Below are 14,821 nucleotides of genomic sequence, written 5' to 3'. Positions count from 1 at the left end.
GTGTGTGTGTGTGTTTGCGTGTGACTGGTACTCTGTGGCTCAGCAGATCTACTCCCGGGGGGGAGGCCTTGTATTGTGAAAACACACACACACACACACACACACACACACACACACACACACACACACACACACACACACACACAGAGGCTATGGTGGGGGAAAGAACATGAGGTGGGAGGCCGAGAGGAGGAGGTGAGGAGAGATGGCCTCTTTATATAGCCACCTAACATACACCCACACATACACACTGAAACAGAGGGTGAGAGAGGGGTGGGGGAGTCGTTCTCTTGAGAGACGAAGAGCAGGCCTGTGTTGTTGTGTCCAGCTGCACCTGTTCAGCCTGTGTGTGTGTGTGTGTATCAGTGTGCATTTGAATGTGCACTCTGTGCCAAATATGTCCACCATTCTTTGAATCAGCCCATTTCTCAACATTTTGAGCTCAAATAGGTGGGTCATTGTGCTTACTGTCTGTCCAGCAGTATTGTCTCACTGTAGTATTGTGCTCACTGTAGTATTGTGTGTGAATTGTATCTGAGTATCGCATTTGATAGAGACTGAATGAAGTAGAATCCGCGCACATTTTTTACGATGTAGACATTTTACACATAGCACCCAAAACAAATTAATGAATTCAACCAGTAATGCATCAACCAGTTTGTTTAATTCAAATAAAGTAAAGTAGAATATTGCCTGGATATTACTTCACAAGAGGATTTTGACAATCGCAATGAAGGATTGTAAGATAGTGTAATGTAGTGTTCTTGAATGGTATTAGCTGATACTTGTCTTGAAGTGTCCTGACTGAAAGGTCTTGTCAACGCCGCCCACTGGGCACTCCAATCAAGCCATGTGATGCAGGTCGGATTTTAACCTCATGGCTGGTTCGTAGCTGGTGGTGCCCAGCCAGGTGCCTTTGAATCTTGGTTCAGTGTAGAGTGCGATGTGGAGCAGAATGAAAGCCTTGTGCCTGGACTGTTTGGTTTCAAAACATTCTGCTGGAAGCTGCACACACACTTTTACCCACCTTTTGATGCCTGCTTTAAGCTAGACATAGGTGTGTATGTGTGTCTTTTTATACATGCTTGGCTGACAGATATACATCTCTTTACCTTTTGCAGTATTACAGTATGTTTTATTCCCCTTTAAATCTCCCTCTAGCACTCTCTTTTAGTGCACTTCTATCACCCAGGGGCAGTTCAGGAACATTTCCCAGTGTTCATTAGTTCCCTGGTTTTCTTCACACAGGATATATAGAGATGTACGGTGGTCATGCTGACTGTGTGCGTTTGATTTTTTGGTGTTCCAGTTTGTGTCTCCACCAGCTTGTCTTGGCAACTGCTCACAGCAATGCTATGTAACTAAAGTCAGACTGTGGGATGGAGTGTGTCCATATTGACTGTACTGGGATCCAATGTTGGAGGTTGTCTTTTCAGTTTATATCCTACTTTTGTGAGGGGAGAGGGAGGACAAAACCTCTCTCCCATCCAGTATGTTTAGGGCTTATTATCGTTTAGCTCCCTAATCACCTCAATGAACTCATTTTAACATGGGTAATGAGAAAAGACACACAACTAAAAAACACGTCCACGCTACGAACACACACAAACATCCACACATAGTCTTCTGTGTGCCTAACGAGTGGTGATTAGTGGGTCTCAGCTAGGCGTGGTTAGGCTGTGTAACATCATTCTGCACTGTGGACTCGGCTAATTCACTTCTCTTTATCTAATTACCCAGGGTGCGCACAAAAGCGCACGCACACACACAAGCGCGCGCACGCACACACACACACACACACACACACACACACACACTTACCAATACACTGCACACACACCACCTGCATATATCTTGGAGATATGCAAAGTGACCTCATTATTCCCGAGCTATCCATTTATATATTTATATTTCTGTTAATAAACAGCCCATTGTCCTCAGGTTACTGAGGCTGGTGGTTACAGCCAAGATTATGGCTTATTACTGTTCCTCTAGAGACACACAATGTAAAAACATCTTTTCTCCACAACCGTGCCTGTTGTTGCTTGCTGTCCTACCCCTGCATATAGAAATGATCTTAAAAATAGTTTATTACATATATATTAGGGCTGCACGATTATGGCCAAAATGATAATCACGATTATTTTGATCAATATATTGATCACGATTAATTATCACGATTATTTGTTGATTTTAACCAAAACAAATTTTATTGTCACATAGGCTAATTATCTGCTTTCACATCCATATTGTGCTACATTCCTGCCAATACATCCATATTGTGCTACATTCCTGCCAATACATCCATATTGTGCTACATTCCTCCTTTGTTGAAGGATACTATGAAGTGAAGTACAACTATGTAAGGAGTATGCCATTTCAGCTGTTGTGCGACCGCTTTCCAAACATGCGCGTTTGCTGTGAAAAGATACAGGCAATGCAATTTTCTGTTCACGTTAACGGCGCATGTTAAAATCCGGTGCCAATAAGACACCGGTGCCCGGTATCTACCGGACAAAATAGCAATGCGGATTACGGTGCCACTTAAATGTCTGCGTTGCGCTCTGATGCTCCAAAACAGACATTAGAGGCAACAGAAACATCGCTGCTTGTCACGCTAGTAAACACTAATAACACGTTACACAGCAGCTAACGTTAGCCTACCATTAGCTACAGTAGTAAACACGGCTAAAATACTGACAGCTAAACGGTGTAGTGTGAATATATTTCACTGTAGAGGATTCCAACAGCGGGACGTACAACAGTCTGCCGCTAAAGTATTGAGCTAAAAGACACAAACTAGCACTTGGTCACTGCTGTTGTCTGAAAAACAAAACAGACGGGACAAAATGTTGCGTTTACTTAAAACTGGTAAACCTCGTGACGACTTATGACCGACTGCTATCTGTTGTGGAATTTTCCTCACGTTACTCTGTCCTCTGTGACTGTCTACATCTAAACCAAAGCCGGTCTACGGAAAGCCGTTCCACTCCCTATTCAGCCCCATTGTATCGAATTTGGTTGCAGTTGCATATATATATATATATATATAATATGACTTTCTCTGGAATGTAGTGAGGGCTAGTTCATTGTCCATAAATTCATTGTCCCCAGACCTTCATAGATCAATATAGTACTGTTGTTGTGATTATATATTTGAATCCATGGATTAAAATATACAAGTGATGCTACCATTGATTTGAATATTTAGGCTGTGACAATACCTGCGGATGCAGGACAGTGAATGGTCCTGTCTGCTACATTGCCCTGTTGTCATGTAGACCACTGTACCTTTAGCCCTGACACTGACATCCTGGTTATGATGCTATATTGAAATTGAAACACGAAATCTGTATTACTTTTAGGCAAGGAGGTGGCAATTAGAGCAGATAAGTTCTGGACAAAACAAGTCATTTGAGGACGCCATATCAGTGTTCACCTTTTCTGACATTTTATAGACCAAACAACTAATCCAGTAATCGAGAAAATAATTGACAGATTAATCAACAATTAAAATAATCATTAGTTGCAGCCCTAGTGGCAATGCCAAAGAGACTTAATTTCTTTATTTTTTAGGTGCATATATACACACCCTTTTTCCTTGCAGACCCAAACAATGGTTTTCCGTTCTAGTCTTTAGGACCCAAAATACTGCTGGTTTTTTATCCTACCGGCTAGTTAATTTCCTTTAATTGCATTCACTGTGCATCCCAGGTGTGATTCAGTCCCTCATTACATGGCTAGAATAAAAATCAGCAGGGCTTTGTGACTCCAGGACCGGTAGAAAACCCATTTTCTATAACACGTGCTTTCAGATGAAAATGATTAATCTTGTTGTTCATGTTGGGGTGGCTTTCATTTAGTAGAGAAATTTGTATTTTTCACATTTTCTTCAGTTTAACTGCCAGATGCGATTTTGACTCATTGTGTGTCTCTGGATGATGTAAGAATATAACAGGCTGTCTGGGTTTGGGATTGGATGGTTTGTGTTTGTGCGTGTGTGTGTGTGAGAGAAAGAGAGAATGTGCAGTTATTCCTGGCATAGGGACAGTCTGTGACTCAGAGATAATGGTTCTCTGTAGAGCGCGTGTGTGCATGTGTGTTAGTATGTCTATCAGCTATATGCTGCTTGTGTGTGTGTGTGTGTGTGCGTGTGTGAGAAAGAGAGAGACTGCGAGTGGTGCACACATGCTATTTGCTAGGGACCACTGTCGTACTATTCAATCAATACCCCAACACACACACACACACACACACACACACACACACACACACACACACACACACACACACACACACAAAACCCTTTCGCACCCTAGCACCCATGGGAGCTGCCTGCTTTCATTAAGTAGGCCTGCTGCTTCTTTCTGGTGGCTGGGGTGGGGGAAGGGTGGTGTATAAATTGAGAAATGAGATTTGTGGAAGTTTTGTGAACAATATGAGAAAGATGAGCAAGAAAATGTATGAAGCTATGTCCAGTTAATTTAAAGCAGATAGACCTGAAAACTGTTTACATGTGAAAATGTGCATACCCATTAGCAATTTCAGGTAGTTTTACAATCTTTTCTGTAGACACTTTCTTTTGTCGGACAACTAAATGAGTATAACATTGATTTGATTGTGGATCATAAATGCTACTTGCAAACTAAGATAAACAGGAATTCCTGTGCTGCTGCACTGAGCTGCCAATGAAAATCACTATGCTATGCTTGCAAAAATCTATGACAACAAACATAAATACAGGTCAGTGACAACAGCTGCATTGTGCTTTGTTTTGACATAAAATGAGTGATCACAGACTGAGGCAACAGCAGCAGGACTCTTGCAGCGGGGCAAGGAATGCCACAAAGTGCTCTACCAATGTCGGAGCATCATCATGTTGGCCAAGCTTCCTTTGCCCTTACCACAACATGACAGGGTCTCACTCCGAAGAACGTTTTCAGAAAGCTCAGTTTCGGTTGTGACAAATGCTGGCTTAGTGTGGATGGAAGGCCAAATGGTGAGGGACAGATTTGTTGTCAAATTTAGCCAACCGTGGGCTTTTGGTAGAAACTCAGGAGACTGTCCTTTTTTACACCTGCGTTTGTACTGAAAAACTTAGCGTTATGGCTTCATGACATGATGAGGGCTGCAACTAACGAATATTTTCATAGTCGATTAAATCCGTCGATTATTTTCTCAATTAGTTGTTTGATCTATAAAATGTCAAAACATGGTGAAAAATGTGGATTAGTGTTTCCCAAAGCCCAAGATGACGTCCTCAAATGTCTTGTTTTGTCCACAACTCAAAGATATTCAGTTTACTGTCACAGAGGAGAGAAGAAACTAGAAACATATTGACATTTAACAAGCTGGAATCAGAGAAATCTTACTTTTCTTTAATAAAAAATTACTCAAACTGATTAATCGATTATCAAAATAGTTGGCGATTAATTTAATAGTTGACAACTAATTGATTAATCTTTGCACCTCTAGACATGATGCTAGGAACACAATACAAGCACACACATTGAAAAGACACACACACACACACACACACACTGTGGCCAGCCAGGAGGTCTTTTGCCACAGTTTCAGAGTGGTAATGATCAAAACAGCTACAGTATCTACTAGTAGGAGCTTACAGTGACAGGACTCTTTCTAGCCCCCCCCATCTACTTCTCTCTGAGATCCATCCAGACACATAATTATCCTGTCCATGTGCAAATAGAAACACCACCAACTGTGTTAACCTCTCTCATCCCCTTGATCTTCCTCTGCTCTGACACTCATCCCTCTCTCTTTATCCCACTGCACAAATAGACAAGAAAAAAAAAAAGAGAAAAGGAGGAAGAGATGAGGACGGAGGGGGTGCAAGATGGAGAGGTTTCATCTGGCTCCTCCCTCTGTTGCTATGACAGCAGGTTGTGTTGGCATGCACTGGAGTTGGCTCTGCCCTCACCTCTGGCATCAGGGCACCCTGGGGTGGGTGGGTGGGTGGGTGTGTGTTTGTGTGTGTGTGTCCTTGCTTTTGAAAGGCACGAAGGAGATGCTGCTCCGAAAAAATATTCCATATCCATATTCCATTCCATATACCATACATGTAGGCTACTTTTGTGTTCTTTTTGTCCCAACAATGAGAGATTTGCATTATTTTAACACGTTATACAAGATTTGTTAAAAAAGTATGAATTTTACATTTGCATGATAAAAAAGACTGGATTTCAGCTTAAGCCACTCTTACAATAATGTATACTCTAGACACATTTTGCATTGTGTGTTGCAATACAACTACACATCTGTACTAACCAAAAAAAAAAAAAAAAAGCATTTATAAATGTTTGAAGTCTGTTTTTACACATAACAGAGTTAACAGTGATAGGAAAAGTGGGGGTTTGAGTTTCAGAACATTTTTCCTTTCCCATAATTGAACAGTAAGACGAAATGTGTAATACAGCATTTTAAAACAAAGATGAAAAATACTAGGGTAGATCTAATTATTTGTCCAAAATACTTGCTCTTGGTATTTGTAATTGAGTTTGGATAATTAATGGATCAGACTGTACTCATTGTTAATGTGCAGCATACTGCAGTATGAACAAAATGCATGAAAGAAGTGCTATTTAGTCCTGACCATTGTGTGTTTATCAGCTGTGGCTCATAATCTTATCCTGTGCTTAGGATTTACTCATCTAATCAGAGAAACATTCTGATCACACCTATGTGATATCTGGTAAAAAGGTTGTCAGTTATATAACACAACTGCACATATTAACATTCCAGCATGTACAAACATGTGTGTTTGTACGTGTGTGCACTTCGTGTGCCTCTGGTGTGCACATCTGTGCGTGTTTGCATATGTGTGCGTACCTGTGTATGTTTGTGTGAGTGTGCACAATGACCAGCGTGCATGTGGCGTGTGTGTGTGTGTGTGTGTGTGTGTGTGTGTGTGTGTGTGTGTGTGTGTGTTTTGTCAGCCAAGGGGCCACTTTCTCTGCCTGGCCAGACGGTGCTCTCACCACTGGACAGATGGCCAACACCCTCCCTCCCTCTCTTCTTCACCATCCCTCCTTCTATCCCTCCATCAATGTCTTCCTCTCCTGCAGCCTCAAACACCTCATCACCTCAATCCCTCGTTCCCCACCTCCAAGCATCCCTCCATCCCTCTCTCCCATCACACCTCTCCCATAATAAATCAGAGTGGGATGGAGCCTGTGCACCTGACTCTAATCTTTCTTACTTTTGACTTTTGTTTTTATTGTACCTGAAATGGTCACATGGAAAACCAGTGAAATGGTTTGGGATTGTACCTGCTCATAGTTGCTGATACTGAGCTGACAACCAGGTTTTGGTGTCAGACTTTTTTCATATAGATGAAGTGCTAAGCTTGTTCTCAATGCTCCTCATTATTCAAGATAGTTACCATGTTGGACTGGTTGGGTTTTGTTCTAGTAATAGGTCTAGTACATTGGGCATTATGCGCTACTGTATGTTGGGTTATTCTCTGGGTGTTGCTTTGAGGTTAAATAATTTAAAACAGAAGCCGGTGAAGCTTGTAAAAAAAAAAAAAAAAGCAAAGGACACAGAACAAAAAGTATATTTCCTTCACTGCATCTATAGCCAGATAAGTTCAACACATTTATTTCCTCAATACCTTTTTCCAAATTTCATCCTCCTCTCCTCTCCTCTCCAGCCAGTGTCTTCAGTGTCAGTCCTCTTGGATCCTTGGCGTTTATAATGTGATAATAAGGTGTGAAAATGGAGACACAATGGAGCAGTGAGGATTGGGCCGACACAGCCTTCCACTGGTCCCCTCTCACACTCTGCCTGTCTGCTACCAGGACACACACGTTCACACACACACACACACACACACACACACACACACACACACACACACACACACACACACACACACACACACACACACACACACTCCGTCACATACTGGAGCAATGTTCCACACACTCTGCACAATTAAGTCAAGTTGCACATATCATTGGTAAAAATATAGCAGGTAGAGAGTCCAAGAAAATATCCTTTTGTGTAAGTAAAAACAAGCCAAACCCAAAATGGCAGCGCAAAAATGAATTATGAAAAAAACTAAATCATAATGGATAGTAGGGCTAGGAAGATATGCTTTTGATTTGTATTGCGATTTTCAATTATTGCGATTCGATAGTATTGAGTATTTACTTAAATTTTTTTACTTTTTTTTCTACTATGCTTTACTAAATAATACACTTCTAGAGACAATATGTCATGAGACATTTCTAAAAATTGGCACACAAAAAAATCACGATACGATTTTCGATTATTTCCCCCACCCCTAATAGATAGAGGGAGGACAATGGATACGTCAATGAGATCTTTGAAACTTGCAGCTGGAAGCTTTTGAGCTCATGGTCATATGTTTTGTGTGTGTGTGTGTGTGTGTGTGTGTTCAGATGTCCCGGCGGCTGACAGAGAAGCAGAGCCCAAAGACGGTCATGGGGTGGGCACTGAGGACGGAGAACAAGAGGAGCACGACGACCGAGATCATGACGATGACCTAGATGACGAGTCCATCTTCACCTGTGACAACTGTCAACATGACTTTGACTGTCTGGCTGAGCTCACGGAACACAGAACCCACCACTGCCCAGCAGGTACCATTGTTCATGTGGATATTGTGATATACTGTATGTGTTTGTTGTAACTGACCAGCCTCACGTCACTGTGTCACAAAACCAAAGAAACAGAGCAGCTAAATGTCCAACATCGTCATATGTCATAGATATATGGCACAGGGGTTAGTGATATTAAACCTTAATACTTAGATGGATAAAAAAATAAAAGCAAGAGGAAGAGGAAAAGCACAGAAAACCTAAAGAAGGAAAGCAGCGACCTGTAGTAGTTAGCATTTCACAAACAATAAAACTACTATTTTGTATTTTCTTAACGGTTAAATATGTTTTTCATTTACCTGAGGACCTGATGTCCAGAATTTAAGTAAAACTGAACCTGAGCACTTTAAAAAAACTTTAATCATTGGTGCTTGCATCCAGCAATAGTAAATACTTGAATGAATAAGGGAATGAGGTAGAATTGAATCAATGCCATTGTAACATGCTCTTCACACAAATGTACCACCACTTAAATGTGTTACTAAAGAGATTTTATATTTGGTGTATAGTTGCGCTGCATGTGTTTCAGTGACTAGGTGCTAGGTGGTTTTAGACCAAAGTGGCACGGTTGTGATAGGCCACCAAACATTACAAATCTTTTGGGTTTGTGGGTGGCTCAGGCTCTCCCCTGTTTGTCAATACCTATCGCAATTGGATTCAGTTATACCCATGTTTCCCACAGGGACAGACTTGTGCACACACACGCACACTACACGCACACACACGCACGCACACGCACGCACACACACACACACACACACACACACACACACACACACACACACACACACACACACACACACACACACAAAAGCCGTTATTAGTACTGGTGTAATTAATAGAGGGGCTGAAAGGAACACGACGGGGGCATCTGGTTCCTACAGATTAATCCAAACACTCGCTTAACAAGCCAACACACACACACACACACACACACACACACACACACACACACACACACACACACACACACACACACACACAAACACACAAACACACTTACTTGCTCCTGCAAGGCAGTCTGCCTCTTAGCATGTTAGAGAGTATGTGTTTACTTTTGATAGGGGGATGAAGAAATAGGGAGAGGGGGGGGGATGGAGGGCTTTGTTTAAACTGGTAGAGATAGTGTTTCCAGAGACTGTGTAATGTAGATGCTAAGACCCGTGCCTCAGCAACCTCTTATTCACCCGTTTGGCTTGACACCCAATCCCGCCAGAGTCATTGGTCTTAGGTCTCACATACAGTCTTACAGGGTAAGATGCTTTGAGATGCAGAATACATCTTATACATTGGAGGATCCTAGTGGTGGAGTTGTTGGGAACAGGTGTAAATAATGTTAACTCAAACAGTGGGAATACTACAGAACTGCACATTAAAGAGAGCTCTTAAAGAGAGCTTTTTATCAGATATTAAGCTTCAGGCCCTGTCCACACGTATAGAGATATTTTTGAAAACAGATATTTTGTTAGGATTTCAGAAATAGCAGGTTTGGACCCAAACACAGATGCAGAGAAGGTGGGAGCAAGTTGACTTCAGTGATTTAATGCAGCAAAAATAAACTTAGAAGATGCAGTCCTAAAATAAACCAGGAACACTAAAACACTAGGAACTAACACTGGCACAAAAGGCTGGAACTCTTGCTCAAGATAAAGTCTGATTTATAGTAGTACGTAGGCTCTACGCAGAGCCAACACCGCAGCCTACGCCAATGGCCTACGCCGTTGTAGGGATTTATACTTGTGTGTCTGCGTCACACTAGCGTATCTCTTTAGGACAATAGCAGAGCCAGGACATAGAGTGTGTGTGTGTGTGTGTGTGTGTGCGTGTGTGTGTGTCTTTTATAGGGAGAGTGTGGCGGGGATTAGCTCACACAAACACTTACATCCTGTTAGTTCAAACTGGAGATGAGAAGGGTATGTATGGACTTGTCTAATTCTGGGGTTTACAGTGAATAAGCTAAATTCCCAATAAGTCGGCGTGTTCTTTTAAAATGTTTTCAGACCCATGTCGGTTTGCATAACGCCACTACAAAATGGCGAACACACTTTATAGTGCACTATTTCCGTGATAGGGAACGGTTTGGAACACAGCTAATCACAAAGGTGGGAAAACACTCAAAAGCAGGAAGTAAAACGAGATAAGACACATGAGGAGATGGACTTTCAAAATAAAAACAGGAAACAAACTACAAACGAAAACCCTCGGACCATGACATATTTTCCTCTACGTTTTGGCCTCTCGTCCACAGGCTAACAGGGTTTTAGGTCACTAAAGAGATAAGATAAGGGTTTATAAGGTGCAGATTTTTCAGAACGGAACCGTCATCTCCTAAATTCCTACTCTTCAAACTCCTAAACATTCCCATTGTTGCGTTGTGTAATGAGCATGCAGCAGAAACGACAACAATAATGGCTACTAGTGTTGCAAACTGACGCTAAGCAGCAACTGCACCTCTTTGTCTGTCCACACATATGTGTCACATTTCGTTTTTTGCCATAGCACCTTGGGCTGTGTACCAATAAGATGTTGAATACGTAGGTATCAAATATGTAGAAATAAAGAAATAAATACTGCCCAAGGAATATAAGCTCACTAAGCATGCTCAGAATCTTCTTCTCTGGTATTTGACTTATCGTTGACAAAGCCTTTATCGCCTTGTTAGCCTGGGCTAACTGGGCTAACTAAGTCAAAGTTTCTTTCTTTTTTTTATTATCCTGTTTATGCTTTTTCGTTCCCTCTCTCCTTGACACACACACACACACACACACACACACACACACACACACACACACACACACACACACACACACACACACACACACACACACACACACACACACGTTTGTTTCACTATCTTTGTGGGGACCCGTCATTGACATAATGCATTCCCTAGCCCCTTACCCTAACCTTAACCATCACAAGTAGATGCCTAACCTTAACCCTTACCCTCACCCTAACCATAACCTAATTCTAACCCTAATCCTAAAACCAAGTCTTAACCCTCAAACAGCCCTTTAACCTTGTGGGGTCCAGCATTTTGGGCCCCACAACGCTGTGCAGACCCCACAAGTATACTGTATTCCCCGGTTTTTGGACCCCACGAATATAGTAAAACAAGCAAACACACACACACACACACACACACACACACACACACACACACACACACACACACACACACACACAGAGTCATTTACTTCTGCACACAGACTCAGAGAGAATCACACCGCCAAAAGCGGAGGGCTGCTGTCAGAGCGCAGGATGTGGCCTGTGATTTCAGCACAGGAGTCTGGGGAGGGCTACATGTTGCTGAGCGAGAAAGCAGAGGGAGGGAGGGAGGGAGGGTGAGAGGGAGCGCAGAAGAAAGAAATGAAATGAAATGATAAAACATGTTTTCCCCAGAGAATGGGTGGTTGGGATTGCAGAGTAATCCCCCTGCTCGGCAGGATGTGTGTGCACTTGCATGCAGGGGTTTGTGTATGTTCATTTATGTGTTGGTGCGTGTTACTGTGTGTGGTTGCACATGTCTGAGTGTATGTGTGTATGAAGTTAGTGGTGGGACCACGGCTTTCTGGTTATTATTGAGGAGAAGGCTAAATTAAAACACATGGACTAAAGAATCCTTTTAAGTTTGCTGGTAGAGACCCCTGGGAGCCAGTTTAGTAGGAGGGCATGACACACACACACACACACACACGGAGAGAGAAAAAAAACAGCCTACTGTGGAAAAACACACGCCACGCTGGATCTGCATGAGAGAGTTAATGTGTTCATGCATTTTGTAGTTTGATGGTGTATGTGTTTGTCCCTGAGCAGAAACAAACAACTCAGACATCAGCCATCTTGGTTGGGGGTGACAGACGGTGGCCATCTTGCCACATGTAGCTAGCTGTGATGCATGATGTATTCTGATCAAAATACATATAGTAGTCAAACTAAAACCACAGTTATTCCTAGTCTGTCATCAACCCAAAACATTGTTGAATGGGACAATACTGATTCAAACACACATTTTGAGCAACTTAACTTGCGTCCTTAATGACAAGAACATTTGTTTCCGTATTATGTAGAGTTTTGTGGACTTTGCATCATGTTGAAGTGCAACTTTAAAGGAACACGCCGACTTATTGGGACTTTAGCTTATTCACCGTATCCCCCAGAGTTAGACAAGTCGATACATACCCTTCTCATCTCCGTGCGTGCTGTAACACTGTCTGACGCCCCCAGCATTAGCTTAGCCTAGCACAGGTCATGCAGGTAACTGGTTCCAACTAGCCGACTGCTCCGAATAAGTGACAAAATAACGCAAACATGTTCCTATTTACATGTTGTGATTTGTATAGTCACAGGGTGTACAAATAATAAGGTCACATGAGACACAGCCATCTTCTAACCGTATACTAAGTGGGAATTATATTCTCAGAAAGTGGAAGCACTGCTACTTCTGCTACTTGGGCGGAGTGATTAGCGCAACACCGAAAAGCACAGTTACTTCCGTCAATAAAACCAATGTGAATAGCTAGTTAGTAGCGAATGTGACTGGTGATCATGGCATTATTTGTACACCCTGTGACTATACAAATCACAACATGTAAATAGAAACATGTTTACGTTATTTTGTCACTTATTCGGAGCAGTCGGCTAGTTGGAACCAGTTACCTGCATGATCTGTGCTAGGCTAAGCTAATGCTGAGGGTGTCAGACAGTGTTACAGCACGCACGGAGATGAGAAGGGTATGTCTCGACTTGTCTAACTCTGAGGGTTACGGTGAATAAGCTAAAGTCCCAATAAGTTGGCATGTTCCTTTAACATGAGGAAGACAAAGGAGGACATAAGGCAAATTAAGGCAACATAAGGTGAATACTGTCAATACTATCATTTGGCTATAGTTCTTTGAAATCCACATGATTTGTTAGAGCATTAACTATAGGCGTATTAGATGAAGAAGCAAGCATTTTGTAAATATCCACTGTGGAAAAAATACAAATAGCTCTTTGAGGAATTTATTTACTTTGATAAACATATTTCAATCATAACTCCAAACAGACAAAACAAGGTATTTATTTGTTGCAGGGAATTGAATGAAATTGAAGTTACATGTGAACAAAGTAAGTGTTCATGTTGCGATTACACTGAATCTCTGCAACATGAAAGGTGAACCATCAGTCTTTAGAGCCAATCTCTTAAGTTTCCTGTAGTAGTAGTAGTCCACTGTCAGCGATATCTGATACATCTGTGGGTCCCAGGTGCTGGCTTGAGCAACCGTGTTAGTTGGCGCTGAATTCTCAGCAGGAAAAGCACTGGTATCTGTAATGCTAACTATACTGTTGTAGCAAATGGGCCCCAAGTTAGCAGCTAGCTGCGGCTATAACATTGAATTGGTCCCAGGTGCAAGAGTGAAGCACCAAGTAATTCAGTGCCACTCTAGCAGAAGGCCTATAAAGAGGCACCATTAATTTGAGTGTAAATTGGACAAACACACACACACAAACACACACACAATGATCAATGACACATAAATGTGTGTACAGCCACTCAAACACGCACATACCCACAGACCCCACACATCTGGTTAATGTAATGCCATATTAATGTGCATGGGCCTGACTGCTCAGCTGGTTTTGTGTGTGTGTGTATGTGTGTGTGATAGAGATTGTGTGCTTCTATTACAGTACCATTGTCATTCCATTCCAATGCAGCTTTAAGCCAGTGTGACAGCTTTTAAATTGTGGATAAGATACTCTGTGTGTGTGTGTGTGTGTGTGTGTGTGTGTGTGTGTGTGTGTGTGTGTGTGTGTGTGTGTGTGAGAGAACTGATTTAAACTGCAGAGCCTTATCATTTTTGTTGTATTCCACATGGTTTAGAGGCTCTGAGCAAACGTACTTTCTCATGTGTGTATATAGTGTGTAATATCTATGATGTGTGTCTACTACTATTTAGTACATGTGGGTTTGGATCCTGTGTGTGTGTGTGTGTGTGTGTGTGTGTGTGTGTGTACAGTATGAGCGAGAGAGGCAGAGAGAGAGTGTGAGTCGGGGGAGTGTCGACGGGTCTCAGTAGGAGTCAGAATGTGGAGCATAGGCTCCCTGAGGAGAGGAGGAGCGGAAAAAAACTCCTACAGATCAAATGGAGAACATTCTCTGGCCGTGCTCTGCCACATGAACACACACACAC

At 42.1% G+C, this 14,821-nt stretch overlaps 1 protein-coding gene across 4 annotated transcripts in view; it reads left to right on the top strand.

Annotated features, from left to right (window-relative positions):
* znf423 (zinc finger protein 423) overlaps positions 1-14,821 on the top strand; it is a 167,491-nt gene that overhangs the window by 38,859 nt on the left and 113,811 nt on the right. For all 4 annotated transcript variants that reach the window (XM_036003136.1, XM_031294812.2, XM_031294811.2 and 1 more), the window contains exon 3: positions 8,427-8,627. In XM_036003136.1, coding sequence (XP_035859029.1) covers positions 8,427-8,627 — 201 coding nt within the window. The remainder of the gene's footprint in view (positions 1-8,426; positions 8,628-14,821) is intronic.

Source organism: Sander lucioperca, chromosome 7, assembly GCF_008315115.2.
Source record: "Sander lucioperca isolate FBNREF2018 chromosome 7, SLUC_FBN_1.2, whole genome shotgun sequence".
Classification (NCBI taxonomy): Eukaryota; Metazoa; Chordata; class Actinopteri; order Perciformes; family Percidae; genus Sander; species Sander lucioperca.
This window is presented reverse-complemented; position numbering and strand designations above follow the sequence as displayed.